This window comes from Lampris incognitus, chromosome 9, assembly GCF_029633865.1.
Source record: "Lampris incognitus isolate fLamInc1 chromosome 9, fLamInc1.hap2, whole genome shotgun sequence".
Classification (NCBI taxonomy): Eukaryota; Metazoa; Chordata; class Actinopteri; order Lampriformes; family Lampridae; genus Lampris; species Lampris incognitus.
The window spans coordinates 1,829,732-1,847,801 of record NC_079219.1 but is presented as its reverse complement, the minus strand read 5'-3'; the positions used below and the strand labels follow the sequence as shown (position 1 = coordinate 1,847,801).

The 18,070-nt window shown below is 43.3% G+C and overlaps 1 protein-coding gene across 1 annotated transcript in view; it reads right to left on the bottom strand.

The window, feature by feature from the left end:
- Positions 1-17,482, bottom strand: part of LOC130117815 (sialic acid-binding Ig-like lectin 5) — a gene marked incomplete at its 3' end in the record, with an annotated part of 35,834 nt that extends 18,352 nt beyond the window's left edge. Inside the window, exons 1-5 of the mRNA XM_056286054.1 lie at positions 17,404-17,482; positions 12,451-12,771; positions 11,060-11,356; positions 10,736-10,832; positions 7,647-7,795 (exon numbers count right to left, since the gene is read on the bottom strand). Coding sequence (XP_056142029.1) covers positions 7,647-7,795; positions 10,736-10,832; positions 11,060-11,356; positions 12,451-12,771; positions 17,404-17,482 — 943 coding nt within the window. The remainder of the gene's footprint in view (positions 1-7,646; positions 7,796-10,735; positions 10,833-11,059; positions 11,357-12,450; positions 12,772-17,403) is intronic.
- Positions 17,483-18,070: the final 588 nt, after the last annotated feature.

Here is an 18,070-nt window from a genome sequence, read left to right as displayed (position 1 = left end):
CTCGGTTACGAGGTTCAGAAAATAATGAGGTTGATCAAGTCTCAGTATTCCCCTAGATCAATGTGACGCCTGATACGCCACACCATGCACTTGGCCCAAAACAACCCTGTCTGATAGACACCTAATAACTCACATTAAACTAGTTTGAATGACTCCAACCTCCATCAAAGTTCAAACCCTCACACTCCGTAGAAATGGCATCTGAGCCATAGATTCTATTAACCTGTTCACTGACCTCACCACCCTCCCTGTGCGTGTCCTAACCCGACCATCGCTCTCTACTTGTGTGCGTGAGACAGTGCGAGCTGCAACATCTGTATCGAGTGAGTGTGGTGCTTCTGTGTGCGAATCAGTGTGAGATATAACACCAACATCGAGTGAGTGTGATGCCTCTATGTGTGGTGCATGTGTGTTGTGTGGTGCGTGTGTGTTGGGTGGAGACTGAGCAGTGGCCCCCACAGGACTGACTACCAGACTAGACGGAATGAACTCTTCCGCTTCTGCCCACTCAGATCTAGGCGAGTCTCCAAGTGATGAGACTGCTAGCCCCACTGCATCCCCTGAGACCGTCAGGCCATCTGCACTGTCCTCCTCATCGGACTCTGCGCAGTCAAGCAACTGACTGGTTGTACTGGACTCCTCACCCTGATCTAACTCAGGAAGGGGCAAGAAGTTGACCTCCAACAAACGGTTCCTGTGCACCACTCTGGTGTGCCCCTCTGCATCCTGAATCTTGTAGACGTGGATATTGGGGTTGACACCGACAACCGTGTACACTCCGTTCTCCCATTTGTCAGCCAACTTTCTCTTCCCTCGCTCACTCTGGTTCGCAACCAAAACACGATCCCCGACAGACAGGACAGTGCCCTTGGCATGTCTGTTGTACTGTCGCGCCTGATGCTGCTGCTCAGCCGTGGAGTGCTTCTGAGCGATCTCCATTGCACTCCTTAGACAGGAAAGCAGAGACTGAGCATAAGAGTCATAGTCAACAACGTGAGGATCATGCAAAACCTGCCTGAACATAACATCCACCGGCAGTCTTGGGACACGCCCATACATCAGGAAGAAAGGTGCATAACCCGTGGTCTCGTGAACAGTGGCATTGTACGCGAGCGTGAGAGAATGGATCTGCTGAGGCCACTGTTGCTTCTGCTGAAGCGGAAGGGAACGGAGCATATTCCCCATCGTGCGATTAAACCGCTCTGTCCCGCCATTACCCATAGGATGGTAGGCCGTCGTGTGGGACTTCGCTACACCCGCCAACTTGAGAAGCTCTGCAATCAGGTTGCTCTCAAAGTTTGTGCCCTGGTCAGAATGTATTCTTTCCGGAAACCCGTAAACACAGAATACATGATCCCAGAGTTTCTTGGCGACCTGCTTCGCTGTCTGATTGGTGCAGGGGAACGCGTGAGCAAGCTTAGTGAAGTGGTCAGTAACCACTAAGACATCGACTGACCGCTGCTTACTGTCCTCAGCGGACCAGAAATCCATACACACAAGCTGCATCGGTGCGGAAGTTTTAATGCTCTCCAGGGGCGCGCAAGCAGCTGGCTCTGGGGTCTTCCCAAACACACATCTCCGACAGCATCTGACATATGCTCTGATATCCCTCTCCATGTCAGGCCAATAAAAACGCTGCCTTGCAAGAGAGAGAGTACGGTCCTGGCCCTGATGACCAGCGTGATCGTGGATGCCAGACAGTGCCTTGTCTTTCAGACTCAGAGGTAAAACATACTGAGACCTCCTCTGCTTGGACACTGGGTCCTTTGTCACCCTGTACAAGACACCATCATTGACTTCCAACTTCTCCCACTGTTTCAACAGCCTGAGGACCTTCTGGTCAGCACCATGCCTCTCACGCCTCGATGGCCGCTTCCGAACAGCGACAAAGGGCAACACCTTGGAGATGCAGGGGTCCTGCTCCTGACTCAACCTGAGCTCCTCGGTGGATAACATTGGCAGTGTATCCTGACCACCCGACAGATGCTGAACGTGCTGGACCAAACTGAGTGCTGTGAATACTGATGCATCAGGCCAGTCACATTTGGCTTGACAAAAAGCCCTGACCTCAGCTGCATCACAAGCAAACCCAGATCGCGCACTACTCAGTGTTTGGGACTGGCAACTGAGTCTGAAAACATCCTGCACAGAGTCCCCCTCAACCCTGTCGGCTTCCTGAACAAGGGCCGGGTAGGGCTCCCTAAGTAGCCTCTGACTGACGGGCTTGGAAAAAGGGTCACGGCACCAATGTAACGGGGGCAGTCCTATGCTGTTCTGTGCTGGTCAGCCTGCTGCATGCCCGTCACTCTCATCATTAGCTCTGCGTTGTGTTCTAGTTGGGTGGGGCCCCAGGTGTTGTGGGGGGCCCTCAGTCTCTCATCATCATCATCATCATCATGATCAAGGAAGGAGCGGGGACACACAGGACTCTATTTGGCCCACCTTGCCATTTATTTTGGTTTCAAACCCTTCGACAACCGTCCAGTCCTCCAGCGGGAGCGGTGTTTCTTACGGACGTGGGGGTCGAAGTTCAACCACTGCCCGGACTCCACTCGTGTGCGTTAGAAGTAGAAACCGTCCACGGGACTCCGATGTAAGAAAGGATAAACAAGTATTTTATCCCACAGCTTGCAGTATCTTCTTACAGGGATACTCAAGGTTACGTTCTCCTCAACCAGCAAAACTGTCCCACGGTAAGAAACACGTGTGGCTCGGCTCGATTGCTGCTTGAGACTCCTCCCACAAAACAAAAATGGCCTCTCCCGCGTTCCCTCTTCCGTGTACCCACAAGACCTCTCTCTTAAAGCGACAGTACACGTATATGACGGTCGTTGGAAAACATACATAAAAGTAAATAATAACATAAAATAAAATGTAGTAAACACAAATAACAGCACACAGACAGGATTTGGTGATATTTCATACTCAAACAAAATAAAATAAAAACATTAATTTTAACCTGGTTACATGGGCAAGTGGCTTTAGCGCCGTGTAGCCCTCCACAATAGCTACATGCCCTGGCGGCGGTGCTAACGTTACCCTCCCTTTGTCTGAAGTTAGCGTTAGCTGCTTTGGGTGCGTTCGGTTTGTAAGTCTTTCTGCCTATTGCGTGCACCGTTTCATGTGTGCTGCCCTGGCCCATAGACTTTAGCTGTTGCTTTGCTAGCTCGTGTGAGCGGGCTACATCTATGGCTTTTTCTAGCGTTAGCTCAGCTCCCTGGCTAAGTAGCTTTTCTCTCACTCTGGGTGAGTTGGTGGCAAACACGATGCGGTCCCTGACCATCTCGTCGGCATTTGGGTAGCCACAGTCTTTGACTAGGAGCTTTAGCTCAGTTACAAATCGTTCGAAGGATTCACTCTCTCCCTGCATCTTTTCATGAAATTTATATCTGGCATAAATCGGGTTTGCTTTGGGGGTGATGTACTCAGTGTACTTATCGTAGTACGTTTCTAGCTTCTTGGCTTGTTCTCCGCTGAGTGTCCAAGTGTTGTGCACATCGCGCCCTTTTTCCCCTATCCAGAGCAGGAGGTAGCTGCATTTCTCCTCTTCGTTCATCCCGCGCAGGGGGCCCTTGAACATTAGCTCCGTTGTTTGTCGAAATCGTCTCCATGCTTCAGGTAAGTTCGCCGATTCCCAGTCCATCCGTGGAGCTGGAACGCCGTACGAATCCATATTGGGTATTTAAACGCCGCTACTCTGACACCATGTAATGATCTGTGCCCTCTGGCTATGTTAACTTATAACATTAATAAAGCAAGGACGACTTCTCTCGTGCTGGGTGTTTATTCACCGACCGGATTCCGACTGACGTTGTTACGTACATCACGTGACTTTGTTGTGGCGCTACGGAAAGCCGTAAGGGACATAGCAAATCAAGTATTACTAGCAAATATTACAACCACCAAAAACTACTATAATAATCACTAATTTGTCTTAGGGTAATCTTTTTTCTTTCTTATCTTTCGCCGCACTTGGAATACCAAAAACATATGATGAAGATTGGAGAACAAGTCGATATATGATCGGATCTGCTGAACTGGTGTTCTCTGGTTGGTTAGACGGGTGTCAATCATTGTCAGGTTGAGAAAAGACTAGGTGAAGCGGTGGGCATTAAAATGCGTCATAAACCATAACTGTCTAAATAACAACGTGTAAGGTACTATGTCAATTTATGGGCTGGCGGCCTGTCCAGGGTGTCTCCCCGGCTTGGACAGAAAAACAGAAAATTCATTTAAGAAATTGTTATTTGGCTTAGGTGGTGGATAAACAGTGGCTAGTCTGGTAGGATTTGGCCCATTGATTTGTAGGCCAGTGGACTCGAATGAAACACGCGCAGGCGCAGTTATGGAAGACTCTGTCCACGTTTCACTGTAAAGTATCGCGACACCCCCCCCCGCGCGCCGGTGTCACGGGATTTGCAGGTGGACACAACCCCGGGAGGAACACTTCGATTAACCTGTGAGAAGTCACTGGGTTGTTGTTGCCACGTCTCAGTCAAGCACAGGAAATCAAACTTACGATCATTCAGTAGGTCACGAAGTAGGAGTCCCTTGGTGGTTGGCGAGCGGATGTTAAATAACCCGATGGGGAGGTTGTTTTTCCGGGTTTGATGCTAGCCGACCTGGCTAGGTTAGCTAGGGCGCTGTGGTCAACGGTCCGTCGGGGTTTCTTGAGGGACGAGGACAGGAGCATAGACATATAAAGACCAGACGCCGCATTGGCTGTTGGGGCGCGAGAAATACGGCCGCCATCTTGGATCGGTCATCCTACCAGTTGCCTAGCAGCAGAACACACGACTGAGAAAGATGCCAGAACTCTGTTCAGCATATTCCTGCTCCAATCGACGGACCGTGGAAAACAGGGCTCGGGGGATTACTTTCCACAAGTAAGAGTGAACATCACTATCGGTTGTATCTTGTGAATATAATGTTACTGTACTGTATTTATGTCCAACTGCGAAATCGTAGCCAGCTAGCTAGCTAGGCTATGCTCAGTGCCGGTGTTCACCCGGCTATGAACGGAGACTTTATAAGTCATATTCCATAACACTGACTTAACAGCTGACAGAAGAATGCTATTGTACAAATAAAACAATATTAACATTACCGGTGTAACCGGTTATTTTCTTGCCCGGTGCGGGATTCGATACGGGGTGTACTGCGCCCCAAGGCGACATCGCTAACCGCTCGGCTAAAGGGTCAGACCCGTTAGCTAGCTAGGGGCTAACGTGTCTTATTAGTAGTTTACACTGGTATTGTGTTGAGCAGCGAATGTTACACAGGTGGCCCAGCACAGCCTGTATTATTCCCATGTCACCCATCCTAACAACAGGAAGATAGGGGAGAGCCGGGCCGGAAGTAACACGCCGCCAAATTAGCACAGAGCTGTTTCCAAGGAAACAACACAGGACGTGACGCCATGAAGTCAGTGTGTGTGTTTATAAGACCTCTCCCCCCTTCTCCCCAAACACTGGCGCGAAACGCAGTTATTTAAAACAGTTCCAGAGCGGAAGCTGTCCTGTGACGTGTGCCGTGCGAGCCTCGTCAGAGATGCTGCCGTGCCATCATCACGTGACGAGAGCTGCCCGCCCGCCCGCCCGTCCCCTTCCGGCCCCGCGACACAACGGCGGCGGGCGGCGGCGGCGGCCTAGTGACCCGTCACAAGGCTCAGGGATTATCTTGTTTTAACACATACTTTCATCTGTGTATATTAAAGTTGCTTTGCTCTTTGTTCTTATTTTCCCTGTTGTGTAACGTGTCTCTGAGCACTGTGTGAAGCGCTATGTCAATATAATGTCTCATCATTATTATTATTGTTATTGTTGTTATTAGTAGAAGGTGCTGAGAGCTGCAGAGAGGGTGGTTGGCCAAGCTGCAGCACAGCAAACTCCAAAGCGGTCTAGAGTCCCCACATGACCGTCCGAGAGGAGACTGGCATGGAGCAGGGCGGCTCTCTGCTTGGCTCGGAGACACACTGAGGAGACGCAGTCTGCCGTCGACAACCACCACTACAACTTGTTGTCTCTGGTTGTGTCTGTGTTTCTCAAGATGCGGTTGCAGCACATGGCAAAACTCACCTCTCTTGACCCGCAGAGAGGGAGCACGAGAAAGAAGCTCTGCAGAACAGGTCTCTTTCCAGGGTTTTAGGGGTTTCATGTCAAGCTTTAATTAACAACTTTTATTTTCCCCCTACACTGTTTATATATGTATCTCTCTTTAAAATATAGTATATGTATATCTGTATTTATTTTTTATTATTACAGCATACTATTGGATATAATTACGATGTTATTACAGTATTATACCACTTTATTATACACACACACGCACACTGTATACTTCCTACCCTCACATGTAAGTATTTTGTGTTGTTGTCAGTGTTTGTTTACGTTTGTCCATTGTGTGTAATGTACTGCTCACCTATGTAAGCAACTTTGTACATGTGTAAATATGGTTTGGGGCGGGGATTTATATATATTTTCATTTTCTCTGATATATAACATATATTGTTGTTATATACACTGTATATATATAATGTGTTCATTTATTGTTTATATATTTATATAGCCTAATCATATATTGTTTCTTCAACTTATTAAAATAGCTGACTTTACTGCCACTATCTGCTTCTGCCTCTCTATCATATTTTAGCGTGTGTGTGTGTGTGTGTGTGTGTGTATATATATATATATATATATTTTTTTTTTATTATAGTGAGTGTTTTGCTAAATACCGTATTGTTCCGAATATAAGACGACCCCCCCTTTTTCAAGACTAATTTTTGGAAAAAGTTTTTGAAGAGCAAATATTGGTTTTATAAAGAAAAACATTATATTTGAAAATAATGATAATAAAAACCCATTGAATAAAACAAGGTAGTCTGTTTAACAGCTTTTAAATAAAATTATGTTTTCAATATATTTTAGATGAAATTGTCACATTTAAATAAAAAAATGTAAATACATTTGTAAATGAATGACTTGTGGTATTTAAATAGCATACAAATGAAAATAAACTGTAGTCTATTGAGACTACCCATCTCATAGTGAAAAAATATCCAGTTCAACATTTCAATAACTGCATTAACCATCGAGGTGGTCTAATCTTAGAACGGTCTTGAAACAAATCTGACTGAGTGAGAATGTATATTGACATTCAAAAGTCTAGACCTCGAATGTAAGACGACCCCCACTTTTTCATACGTATTTCCAGGGTAAAAACCCCGTCTTATATTCAGAACAATACGGTAGCTACCTATCAGACATCACATACTATATCATATATCAGAATATTCTATTACTGTTAAGCCAACTATGAATATTAAAATAAGTCAAACCATGTGTCCTGTATCATAGCTACATATGTGACGTTTTCAGCAACAAAAAAGGCGTGGAAATCAGTTTGGTATTCAGCGAGTTATGATTGATTGACTGCGCTGACAGTTCATTGCGCCTGACAAACACGTTACAGAGTGGAGCGGGTGACCGCTCCAAGATGGCGGCCCCACGGCTCGTCAGCGCCAATAGGCAGTAGCGGTCGGTGCGGCGTCTACTCTTTATATGTCTATGGACGGGAAGACCAGAAGGAACGGGGACGGGAAGACCAGAAGGAACGGGAAGACCAGAAGGAACGGGTTGGGTTCGTGCCATCGAAGCGGAAGCCCCGGCCGGCGGGATCCACGGTGACGGTATTTCCGCCGAAAATGACGAAGCATATGCCGGTGAAGCTGCGGCGCTGGTGGAGGCTCCGAGAGGTGGGGTGGTAGTCAGCGTATCGAAGCAGCGGTGGTACTGGTCTGGATGGAGTAATCCGGGAGGACATGGTCCATATGAGCAGCCCCTGATCCACATGACTGCCGGTCTCGTACCAAACGCCGGCTCGGGAGCAGGGGGAGGGGGGAGGGGAGGGGACCAGTAGCAGGTATAAAACAAGTGGGGGCCAGAAACACGGGATCGTCCGAGGAAAACAAAATGAAAACAAGCAAACGTGTCTGAAACTGTGAGCAGAATGCGCGGACTCTACTGCGGACTCTACTGCGGACTCTACCGCGGACTCTACTGCGGACTCCTTTACAGTAAAACGTTAGCAGAAGGCCAGCGGGCAGCGGCGGCTACTTCCGCCGGCCTTCACCCAACCGGAAGCTCGCCGGCACGAGATGAGTTAGGGGGATAAGTTCCACGTTCTGCACATAACCATGAAAAACATAACATTTAGGAAAATTCTCTGATATGAAAATTATTTTGGGTGGAGATTTCAATGTCACTGTAAATGATGAAGTCGACAGATGGCCAAGTTGACAAAAAGAAAACTCATAATGTATTTTGTGAATGAGAGAGTTTAATTTCTACATGGAGAGTCTGCAATCCCACTCCTGAAGTATTTACCTGGGAAAAACAAGTGCGGCTCTTTCCAGTCAAGAACTGCTCTTTGCTTAATATCACATTCTTTATCCTACTCGTATTGTAAAGCTGAAATATTCCAACACCTCTAACAGCCCATAAAGCCATTCGATTGAATTTGAATATGTCATCGCATGGACTAAATAAAAGGACTCCTGCTCATTGGAAGCTTAATAATTTACTGTTACTAAATGAATCCCTAAATTTACTTATTAAAAATAAGATAACCGAGTACCTGATAATGGCAGAAAATGAAACGGCTTACGGGAGATACTGGGAGCTTCTAAAAATTAAGGAAACTTTTAATGGAAATGGGTGCAAATATTTAAAAAGATAAGAAAAAGGAAGAAAATTATTTGACTGTTGAAATAATTTCCTTATCTTATATGTTGCCTGACCCAGCCACCGAGGATGCACAAGCCAGCGCATCCTCAGCGCCGGTCCCAAGCCCGGACAAATGGGGAGGGTTACGTCAGGAAGGGCATCCGGCGTAAAACCTTTGCCAAATCAAATATGCGGATCATAAATCAGATTTCCATACCGGATCGGTCGAGGCCCGGGTTACCAATGACCGCCACCGGTACTGTTAACCAGCAGGGTGCCGGTGGAAACTATGCTACTGTTGGGCGAAGGAGAAGGAGAGGGGGAAGGCATGTCCAGAGGCAGCGAGAGAGGAGGAAGGGAAAAGATGTTTTATGTGATGTGTGTTATGCTTTTTGTTTGTTTTCTGGGGAAGCACTGCCTCACCTGTTGTCTTATAGAAGCCTCCTCTGACATATATGAAGACATATGAAAGATTTCCATTATCTCCTACAGTGACATACAATGTCACTAACATCTGGACCAGGGAGTGGTATGAGCAGGTCAGTCAGCTGCACCAGCTAGAACATGAAAGGCCTCAACCTGCCTGGAAAAAGGAAAAAGGTTCTGACTCGTCTTTAACACCTCAACACTCAGATTGCATTTCTCCAGGAAACGCACCTTCAGGACTCAGACCAAGTTCAGCTTCGATGTGGTTGGGTAGGCCAGTTGTTCCGCTTGAAATTTCAATTCAAATCCAGAGGGACCGCTATACTGATTACCATAAATATCCCGTTTTCGGTCTCAAAAGTTGATGCAGATTCAAGGGGTCATTACATAATTGTCACTGCTCGAATGTATAATAGTATAATAGAAACAGCAAATCAGGTCTTGCAGCACAGTGGTGCAGTGGATACTGCAGTTGCCTCACAGCAAGAAGGTCCTGGGTTCGAGCCCCGGGGTAGTCCAACCTTGGGGGTGGACCCGGGTCGTCCTCTGTGTGGAGTTTGCATGTGCTCCCCGTGTCTGTGTGGGTTTCCTCCGGGAGCTCCGGTTTCCTCCCACAGTCCAAACACATGGAGGTCAGGTGACTCGGCCGTACTAAATTGTCCCTAGGTATGAATGTGTGTGTGTGTGTGTCTGTGTGTGTATGAATAAGAAAAAAAATGGCTAATTCTCAGGGGGCAAAATAATCCTAGAATCCTAAAAATACACTATGCACAATACATTATGTTTCTGATAATAGAGGACTTGACTGTGATTTACTGGCATCAGTAGTTCCAGAGTATTTCACCTCCCATACATGCTTTATCTTTACCAAATTATATAACCATCAAAAATGTGCATTGTCTGAAAAAAACCATAAAAGTCTATATGTACATATTAAACATCAAAAATAAAAAAAGAAGAAAAAAACCTGCAGAAATCAGTGAAGATCACTGACTTGTTCCCTGACGGCCAGCAATTCTGACACAGAACTGTATTAACTAAGTGTAGTGGCTGCGTCAACATGGACGACACGCCTCGGACCGGTCCGACAGAGACACTTTGATATGTTGGTATGAAGAATGTTTTAATGTTGTCAAAAAGCAGTCCAAACCTGTGGTCAGACGCATCAAATGACACTGCTAAAGACACGACGGCCTTCTGAAGACGCACACAGGACAGTCCCACACCACAGTGTGTTTCCTCACAACGCTTCAGCGTCTCACTGTCAAACAGGTCACGTGGCTTTCTCCTGGTCTGGTTGTAACACTGCTGCGTCTTCTGCCCCCCATCGGAGCTGTGTTACTACACACATCATTCTGCTGGGGCACTTCAGCCCGTTACGTCGACTCCTCTCCCTCCCATTTCTCCTCCACTGCTGCGTTTTATGCCACGCCATCCACAATATGGACTCAGCCTTCCCAGTAGAGAAACATCAACGAGAGCAAATTAAAATCTCCGAAGAATAAACATTACAAATGGGAAATACCTGATACTTTATCAAGCCCAAAAAACCCAGAATTGACAGAAAAGAACAGATAATAGTGCACCTCAGATAGCCGATGGTGGCCGACAGGATCATGCCATTCAATAATATCAAAGTGATTTTCAGTTTGATAATATTACTGAGGACTCCGCAGTGTTGATCTAAAGTCAAGAAAGACAGTTTGTCAACAACTTTGTGACGTGTGTTGTGGCAGGTGTTACTTGCACTCAGTAAATGTAAAAACAGACGCACATTTCTAACAGATGCATTTTGAACACAGCTAGCTTTAAGTGTGCGCAGCCACACAACAAAATAGAGTGAAAGTGAGGCCCTTAACGTGTCAGAAAGTAATGGCCAGACAGTACCATGTGTAAAAGTGATTACTTACCCTGTTGTTTTAATGGGGGTGTTTTGGTGACTGTAAGGTCTTTTCTCATGTCGCCCACCTGGTTACTGCTAAAACACTCTACAGTGGTGGTGTCTTGGTCCTTGAGTGGCAGACTAATGGTCTCGCTAATGGTAAATCGTTGGATGCTTGACAGTGAGGTGGTGATAATGTACTCACTGCTTTTCTCCAGAAGTGGCCATTTGATGGAGGGCAAGGGAACCCCCTGACTGATACACAAACAGGTCAGGGCCCCTGACTGAAGCACACACTCAGAGCCATTTAGGATGGTTGGTCGGACTGGGAAGGAATAAGCAGTGATGAAGCAGCACACCAAAGCACAGTTGCTGTTTTAAATCTAAAAAATGTATACAGAAGTACTGAACATACTTACCCATCAAAGTTACTTCGACAGATGCTGTCAGGCTCTTGTTCAGATGTTCTGCTGTACAGGTATACCTTCCAGAGTGTTCTCTTTTCACCGCAGGGATGATTAGACTGGCTTTTCCCCTGCCGGCCTGCGGCCGTTTGTCCGGCTCAGCTGTAGTCCATGTGATGTGAGATGGAGGGTAACTGTCGACACTGCAGGTCAGGTTTAAAGCGTCACCCTCTGCCACAACGGTATTTCCAGTGATCCTGGGATCCTTCAGATCTTCAAGGTAAAATTACACCAAGAAAAATGAAAATGTGTATAAAGCAAACATTGTGGTTTATATAGTCCAGTGGTTTTGCCTCCAGGGGGCAAGAACTCAGGTGGAAGTGAGATGGACTGCATTTACATGAGGCCTCTGAGAATTTGAGGTGAGTCAGTCATATTGTATAAAGTAAAAGATCTGAGAGTAAAACCAGTATAAGTCTTTCATAGAGTTTTATCCAGTTTCAAACTTTAATAATGATAATAATTTACATAACCTCATCTTAATATTGTTATAATGTGTTTGTACACTAGAAAATATAAAGTGAAAATACAAGTATGACCACATATACATGTGAAATATCTAAATCTATAAACATCTTATATCAGTCAAGCATATAAATAACGCACTGAAACTGAAGTTCAGTCCTGCTCTAACTGAATGCATCTGGTCTAATCATTTTCAGTTCTGTAAATCATGGCAAAAAACCATGTCGGCCTGCATCATTCATAGAAAGGAGCACAGATGTCCTCCGGTGTCAGGAGTGTGTGCAGGAGGGCTGCTATATTGGGTTTAAACAGTTTCTATTACTTTTAAGGTTGATGGAGCGTCACATTCACCATAGTCCCAGTGAAGGTGAAGTCGAGTTAGTCTCATTAAGTTGTGCATGTGCAGATATATTGACTTAAAGGGATCCATTCAGTGGAGGTTTTGCAATGTAAAGTGTAAAGATAAGAAAATAACATATGGGATACTCACAGGTCACATTCAGAGTCACCGTCTCTTCTGATGAGATGTTGTCTGTGAAGTTCACCCGGCAGGTGACCTCAGTGCCGTGGTGTTCAGCAGAAGGTGTAAAGTTCACCATTGACCTGTGTCGCTGTGTACCAAAGGTCGGATACTTTGTGAAATTACTAATGATGGTGGATGGGATGTGAGAGACGTGTTCTCCCTTTCCTCTCCATGTCCAGATGATTTTTGGAGGAGTTCCAGCACAGAGAGCTGGAGCGGTGCAGGTCAGTGAGGTCTCACGTCCCTCCATCAGAGGGTGAGCCTTCACTGTGGGCTTCTGGCTCAGAGCTAATGAGAGACAGTATACAGAGAATATCACACTAAATTATTGTGTGGCGTAAAACAATCACAACCAACTAAGGTCAATAATAGCTGCAAAATGACATTAGAAATGCTACATGTCATTTTGCTCAAATGTCATCCGATAATTAAGTAGCAGCCCAGACAACAAGAATAATACGAATACACTAAAAATGAAATTATGCAATATGTACTTCTCATATTCTCCATACCTGATACAGTGACTCTTGTGTCGAAAGGGAATGTAAATCCGTTACTTCCTTCAATTCTGAACTGATATGATCCAGAGTCTGACTGAGTGAGGTCACTGATGATGAAGCTGCATCTCCGTCCGGTAATATTTGGTTCCAACAGTGTCGTCCTTCCCTTAAAGCCTGCTGAAACGTCTCCAGGACGCGTAGAGTGGAATACTACCTTTCTATTATACTTCCAAATCATGCGATCAGTTTTAAAGCCCGGTTTAGGAGTGAAAGAGCATGGTACAACAACACAGAGTCCAGCCACTGCTTTTATGGTGTCTTTACTAAGAGTGATGCAGAAACCATCACGACACTGTTCTTGTGTTTCTGTCTCAACTGCACCTGTGTATGAGGAGAGAGAAGCACATGAATAAACATCAGAAGAATAAAACCTGCTGCAATTCCCTTTGTCTTGTGTAAGAATACCGCCGCTCTTTCAGCCCAGTTCCTCCTTCTCTTCTGTAGCGTATGTTCTACTCCATATTCAGTGTTGTGTTTTTGTGTTTTCATGAGGGAAAACAAGAAGCATTTACAGCTATTCAAAAGGATTTTTGATTTTCGCATGCACCCCCCATCCCCGCCTTATAACAAGTAATAACTTCAAGCCAACCCTTCTCCCTCAGCATGCACCTGCACATGAAACGATCACACCGATACGTTCATCAGCATGACAATACTTGTGTTACTAGATACAAAATATGACATCTAAATCAAAGAATGGTGACTGAGGAACTGAACTACAACCATCGCAAAAATACAAATATTACGATCTAAGTTGAAAAACGGGACAAGGACGTTGAGCTCTTTTAAGAGCATTTCTTTCCAGGATCCATCAGGAAACATGTCCTACGTGCCTGCCCCTTCACCTCCCTGACATCATACCAGCTCATTTCCCTGTGGAACATTTGAAGTCTTAGCTTGTTGTCCATCATCAACAGCTCTCTGTCCTCCGGTGGGTTTTCAAACTATTTCACGATAGCCGGTGTTCAGCCCCTTCTGAAAAGAACTGGCATTTAACAAATACAGGTCCACTTCAGAAATACCTTGTCAACTTTTAGACGTTTTTCTAACAATTTCAGGCGGGTTTTCCCCAGCAGCACAGCTCTGATTCTACCCCTGTCAGGGTGCTCTGTTGGGCCCGTTACCCTTCTTGACAGATCGAGATGCTGGGTTGGTAAACCGCTTCTGTCCTCGAGTCTTTTTATAATCTCTTTATTCTATTAAGTTTCTCCCTTGTGGCTTTTTTATTACCCGTGTTGTTTTTCCTTTATTGTCGTGTTTTTCGTATTGATCTATGCAGTTGTTTTTATCTTTGCTCAATTGCAAAATCTTTTCAGCATTGTTTTGCTATGCAACTAAAGAATATTATCATTATTATTACAACTGATAACTTTTGGCAGTTACATATTACAGTAGTAAAGTAAGGAGTTACTCTACAGATTACAGCTGTATAAAGAAAGGAGTTACTCTACAGATTACAGTAGTAAATAAGAAGTTACTCTACAGATTACAGTAGTATAAAGTAAGGAGTTACTCTACAGATTACAGTAGTAAATAAGGAGTTACTCTACAGATTACAGCTGTATAAAGTAAGGAGTTACTCTACAGATTACAGTAGTATAAAGTAAGGAGTTACTCTACAGATTACAGCTGTATAAAGAAAGGAGTTACTCTACAGATTACAGTAGTAAAATAGGAGTTACTCTACAGATTACAGTAGTATAAAGTAAGGAGTTACTCTACAGATTACAGTGGTAAATAAGGAGCTACTCTACAGATTACAGTAGTAAATAAGGAGTTACTCTACAGATTACAGTAGTAAATAAGGAGTTACTCTACAGATTACAGTAGTAAATAAGGAGTTACTCTACAGATTACAGTAGTACATAATGAGTTACTCTACAGATTACAGTTGTATAAAGTAAGGAGTTATTCTACAGATTACAGTAGTATAAAGTAAGGAGTTACTCTACAGATTACAGTAGTAAAGTAAGGAGTTACTCTACAGATTACAGTAGTATAAAGTAAGGAGTTACTCTACAGATTACAGTAGTATAAAGTAAGGAGTTACTCTACAGATGACAGTAGTATCAAATAAGGAGTTACTCTACAGATGACAGTAGTATCAAGTAAGGAGTTACTCTACAGATTACAGTAATAAAGTAAGGAGTTACCCTACAGATTACAGTAGTATAAAGTAAGGAGTTACTCTACAGATTACAGTAGTATCAAGTAAGGAGTTACTCTACAGATTACAGCAGTATAAAGTAAGGAGTTACTCTACAGATTACAGTAGTATAAAGTAAGGAGTTACTCTACAGATTACAGTAGTAAAGTAAGGAGTTACTCTACAGATTACAGTAGTATAAAGTAAGGAGTTACTCTACAGATTACAGTAGTAAAGTAAGGAGTTACTCTACAGATTACAGTAATGAATAAGGAGTTACTCTACAGATTACAGTAGTAAATAAGGAGTTACTCTACAGATTACAGTAGTATAAAGTAAGGAGTTACTCTACAGATTACAGTAGTATAAAGTACGGAGTTACTCTACAGATTACAGTAGTATAAAGTAAGGAGTTACTCTACAGATTACAGTGGAAAATAAGGAGTTACTCTACAGATTACAGTAGTAAAGTAAGGAGTTATTCTACAGATTACAGTAATATAAAGTAAGGAGTTACTCTACAGATTACAGTAGTAAATAAGGAGTTAATCTACAGATTACAGTAGTAAATAAGGAGTTACTCTACAGATTACAGTAGTATGAAGTAAGGAGTTACTCTACAGATTACAGTAATAAAGTAAGGAGTTACTCTACAGATTACAGTAGTATAAAGTAAGGAGTTACTCTACAGATTACAGTAGTATAAAGTAAGGAGTTACTCTACAGATGACAGTAGTATAAAGTAAGGAGTTGCTCTACAGATTACAGTAGTATCAAGTAAGGAGTTACTCTACAGATTACAGTAGTATAAAGTAAGGAGTTACTCTACAGATTACAGTAGTAAAGTAAGGAGTTACTCTACAGATTACAGTAGTATAAAGTAAGGAGTTACTCTACAGATGACAGTAGTATAAAGTAAGGAGTTACTCTACAGATTACAGTAGTAAATAAGGAGTTACTCTACAGATTACAGTAGTATAAAGTAAGGAGTTACTCTACAGATTACAGTAATAAAGTAAGGAGTTACTCTACAGATGACAGTAGTATAAAGTAAGGAGTTACTCTACAGATTACAGTAGTATAAAGTGAGGAGTTACTCTACAGATTACAGCAGTATAAAGTAAGGAGTTACTCTACAGATTACAGTAGTATAAAGTAAGGAGTTACTCTACAGATTACAGTAGTATAAAGTAAGGAGTTGCTCTACAGATTACAGTAGTATAAAGTAAGGAGTTACTCTACAGATTACAGTAATAAAGTAAGGAGTTACTCTACAGATGACAGTAGTATAAAGTAAGGAGTTACTCTACAGATTACAGTAGTATAAAGTGAGGAGTTACTCTACAGATTACAGTAATAAAGTAAGGAGTTACTCTACAGATGACAGTAGTATAAAGTAAGGAGTTACTCTACAGATTACAGTAGTATAAAGTGAGGAGTTACTCTACAGATTACAGCAGTATAAAGTAAGGAGTTACTCTACAGATTACAGTAGTATAAAGTAAGGAGTTACTCTACAGATTACAGTAGTATAAAGTAAGGAGTTACTCTACAGATGACAGTAGTATCAAGTAAGGAGTTACTCTACAGATTACAGTAGTATCAAGTAAGGAGTTACCCTACAGATTACAGTAGTATAAAGTAAGGAGTTACTCTACAGATTACAGTAGTATAAAGTAAGGAGTTACTCTACAGATTACAGTAGTATAAAGTAAGGAGTTTACAGATTACAGTAGTATCAAGTAAGGAGTTACTCTACAGATTACAGTAGTATCAAGTAAGGAGTTGCTCTACAGATGACAGTAGTATAAAGTAAGGAGTTACTCTACAGATTACAGTAGTATAAAGTAAGGAGTTGCTCTACAGATTACAGCAGTATAAAGTAAGGAGTTACTCTACAGATTACAGTAGTATAAAGTAAGGAGTTACTCTACAGATTACAGTAGTATAAAGTAAGGAGTTACTCTACAGATTACAGTAGTATAAAGTAAGGAGTTGCTCTACAGATTACAGTAGTATAAAGTAAGGAGTTACTCTACAGATTACAGTAGTATAAAGTAAGGAGTTGCTCTACAGATTACAGTAGTATAAAGTAAGGAGTTACTCTACAGATTACAGTAGTATCAAGTAAGGAGTTGCTCTACAGATGACAGTAGTATAAAGTAAGGAGTTACTCTACAGATTACAGCAGTATAAAGTAAGGAGTTACTCTACCTGGTGAAGTGCTGCTGTTGGCACCACGGATGTTTCCACTCAGAAAGAAGAGAAGATTGGCCCAGATGAACACCAACATCCTGAGTCCACTCTTTCAAGCCAGTCTCTCTCCGTGTCTGAAGATCGAGATTTAGTTTATCGTCATTTTGCTGTTGTGCCTGTGTATACAAAGAAACGAAATGCCATCCCTCCCGGTCCACAGCAGTGCAGCAGAAAAGATATAAATGTATATCTAAAATTTCCATAAAAACGATGCCACCAAAAACATGTAAAACAGAAAAGCAAAGAAAGCACAAACGGTTAGCAACAATTAAGGTCCTCTGTTTCTCTCCATAGTAACGACGACAATGATAAAATTGTATTTACGAGAGTTAATTTCCCTGTTGAAGCCGTTAGAACATCGAACAGTAAAACAATCCATCTAGGTTAAGTTTGAGCATTATAATTAACACGGAACACTTAATTTGGCAGAGATAAAGACATTGAATAATTAGTCATGATGGTGTTGTTGTACCTGTGTGTGTGTGTGTGTGTGTGTGTGTGTGTGTGTGTGTGTGTGTGTGTGTCTTCCTGGAGCTCCCTCCTCTTAGCTGTGGCCTCTGCTGAATCGTTTTACTGCTATAACGTCCTCGTCATCTCCTCGCTCTTCTCATTACCACAGTCCAGG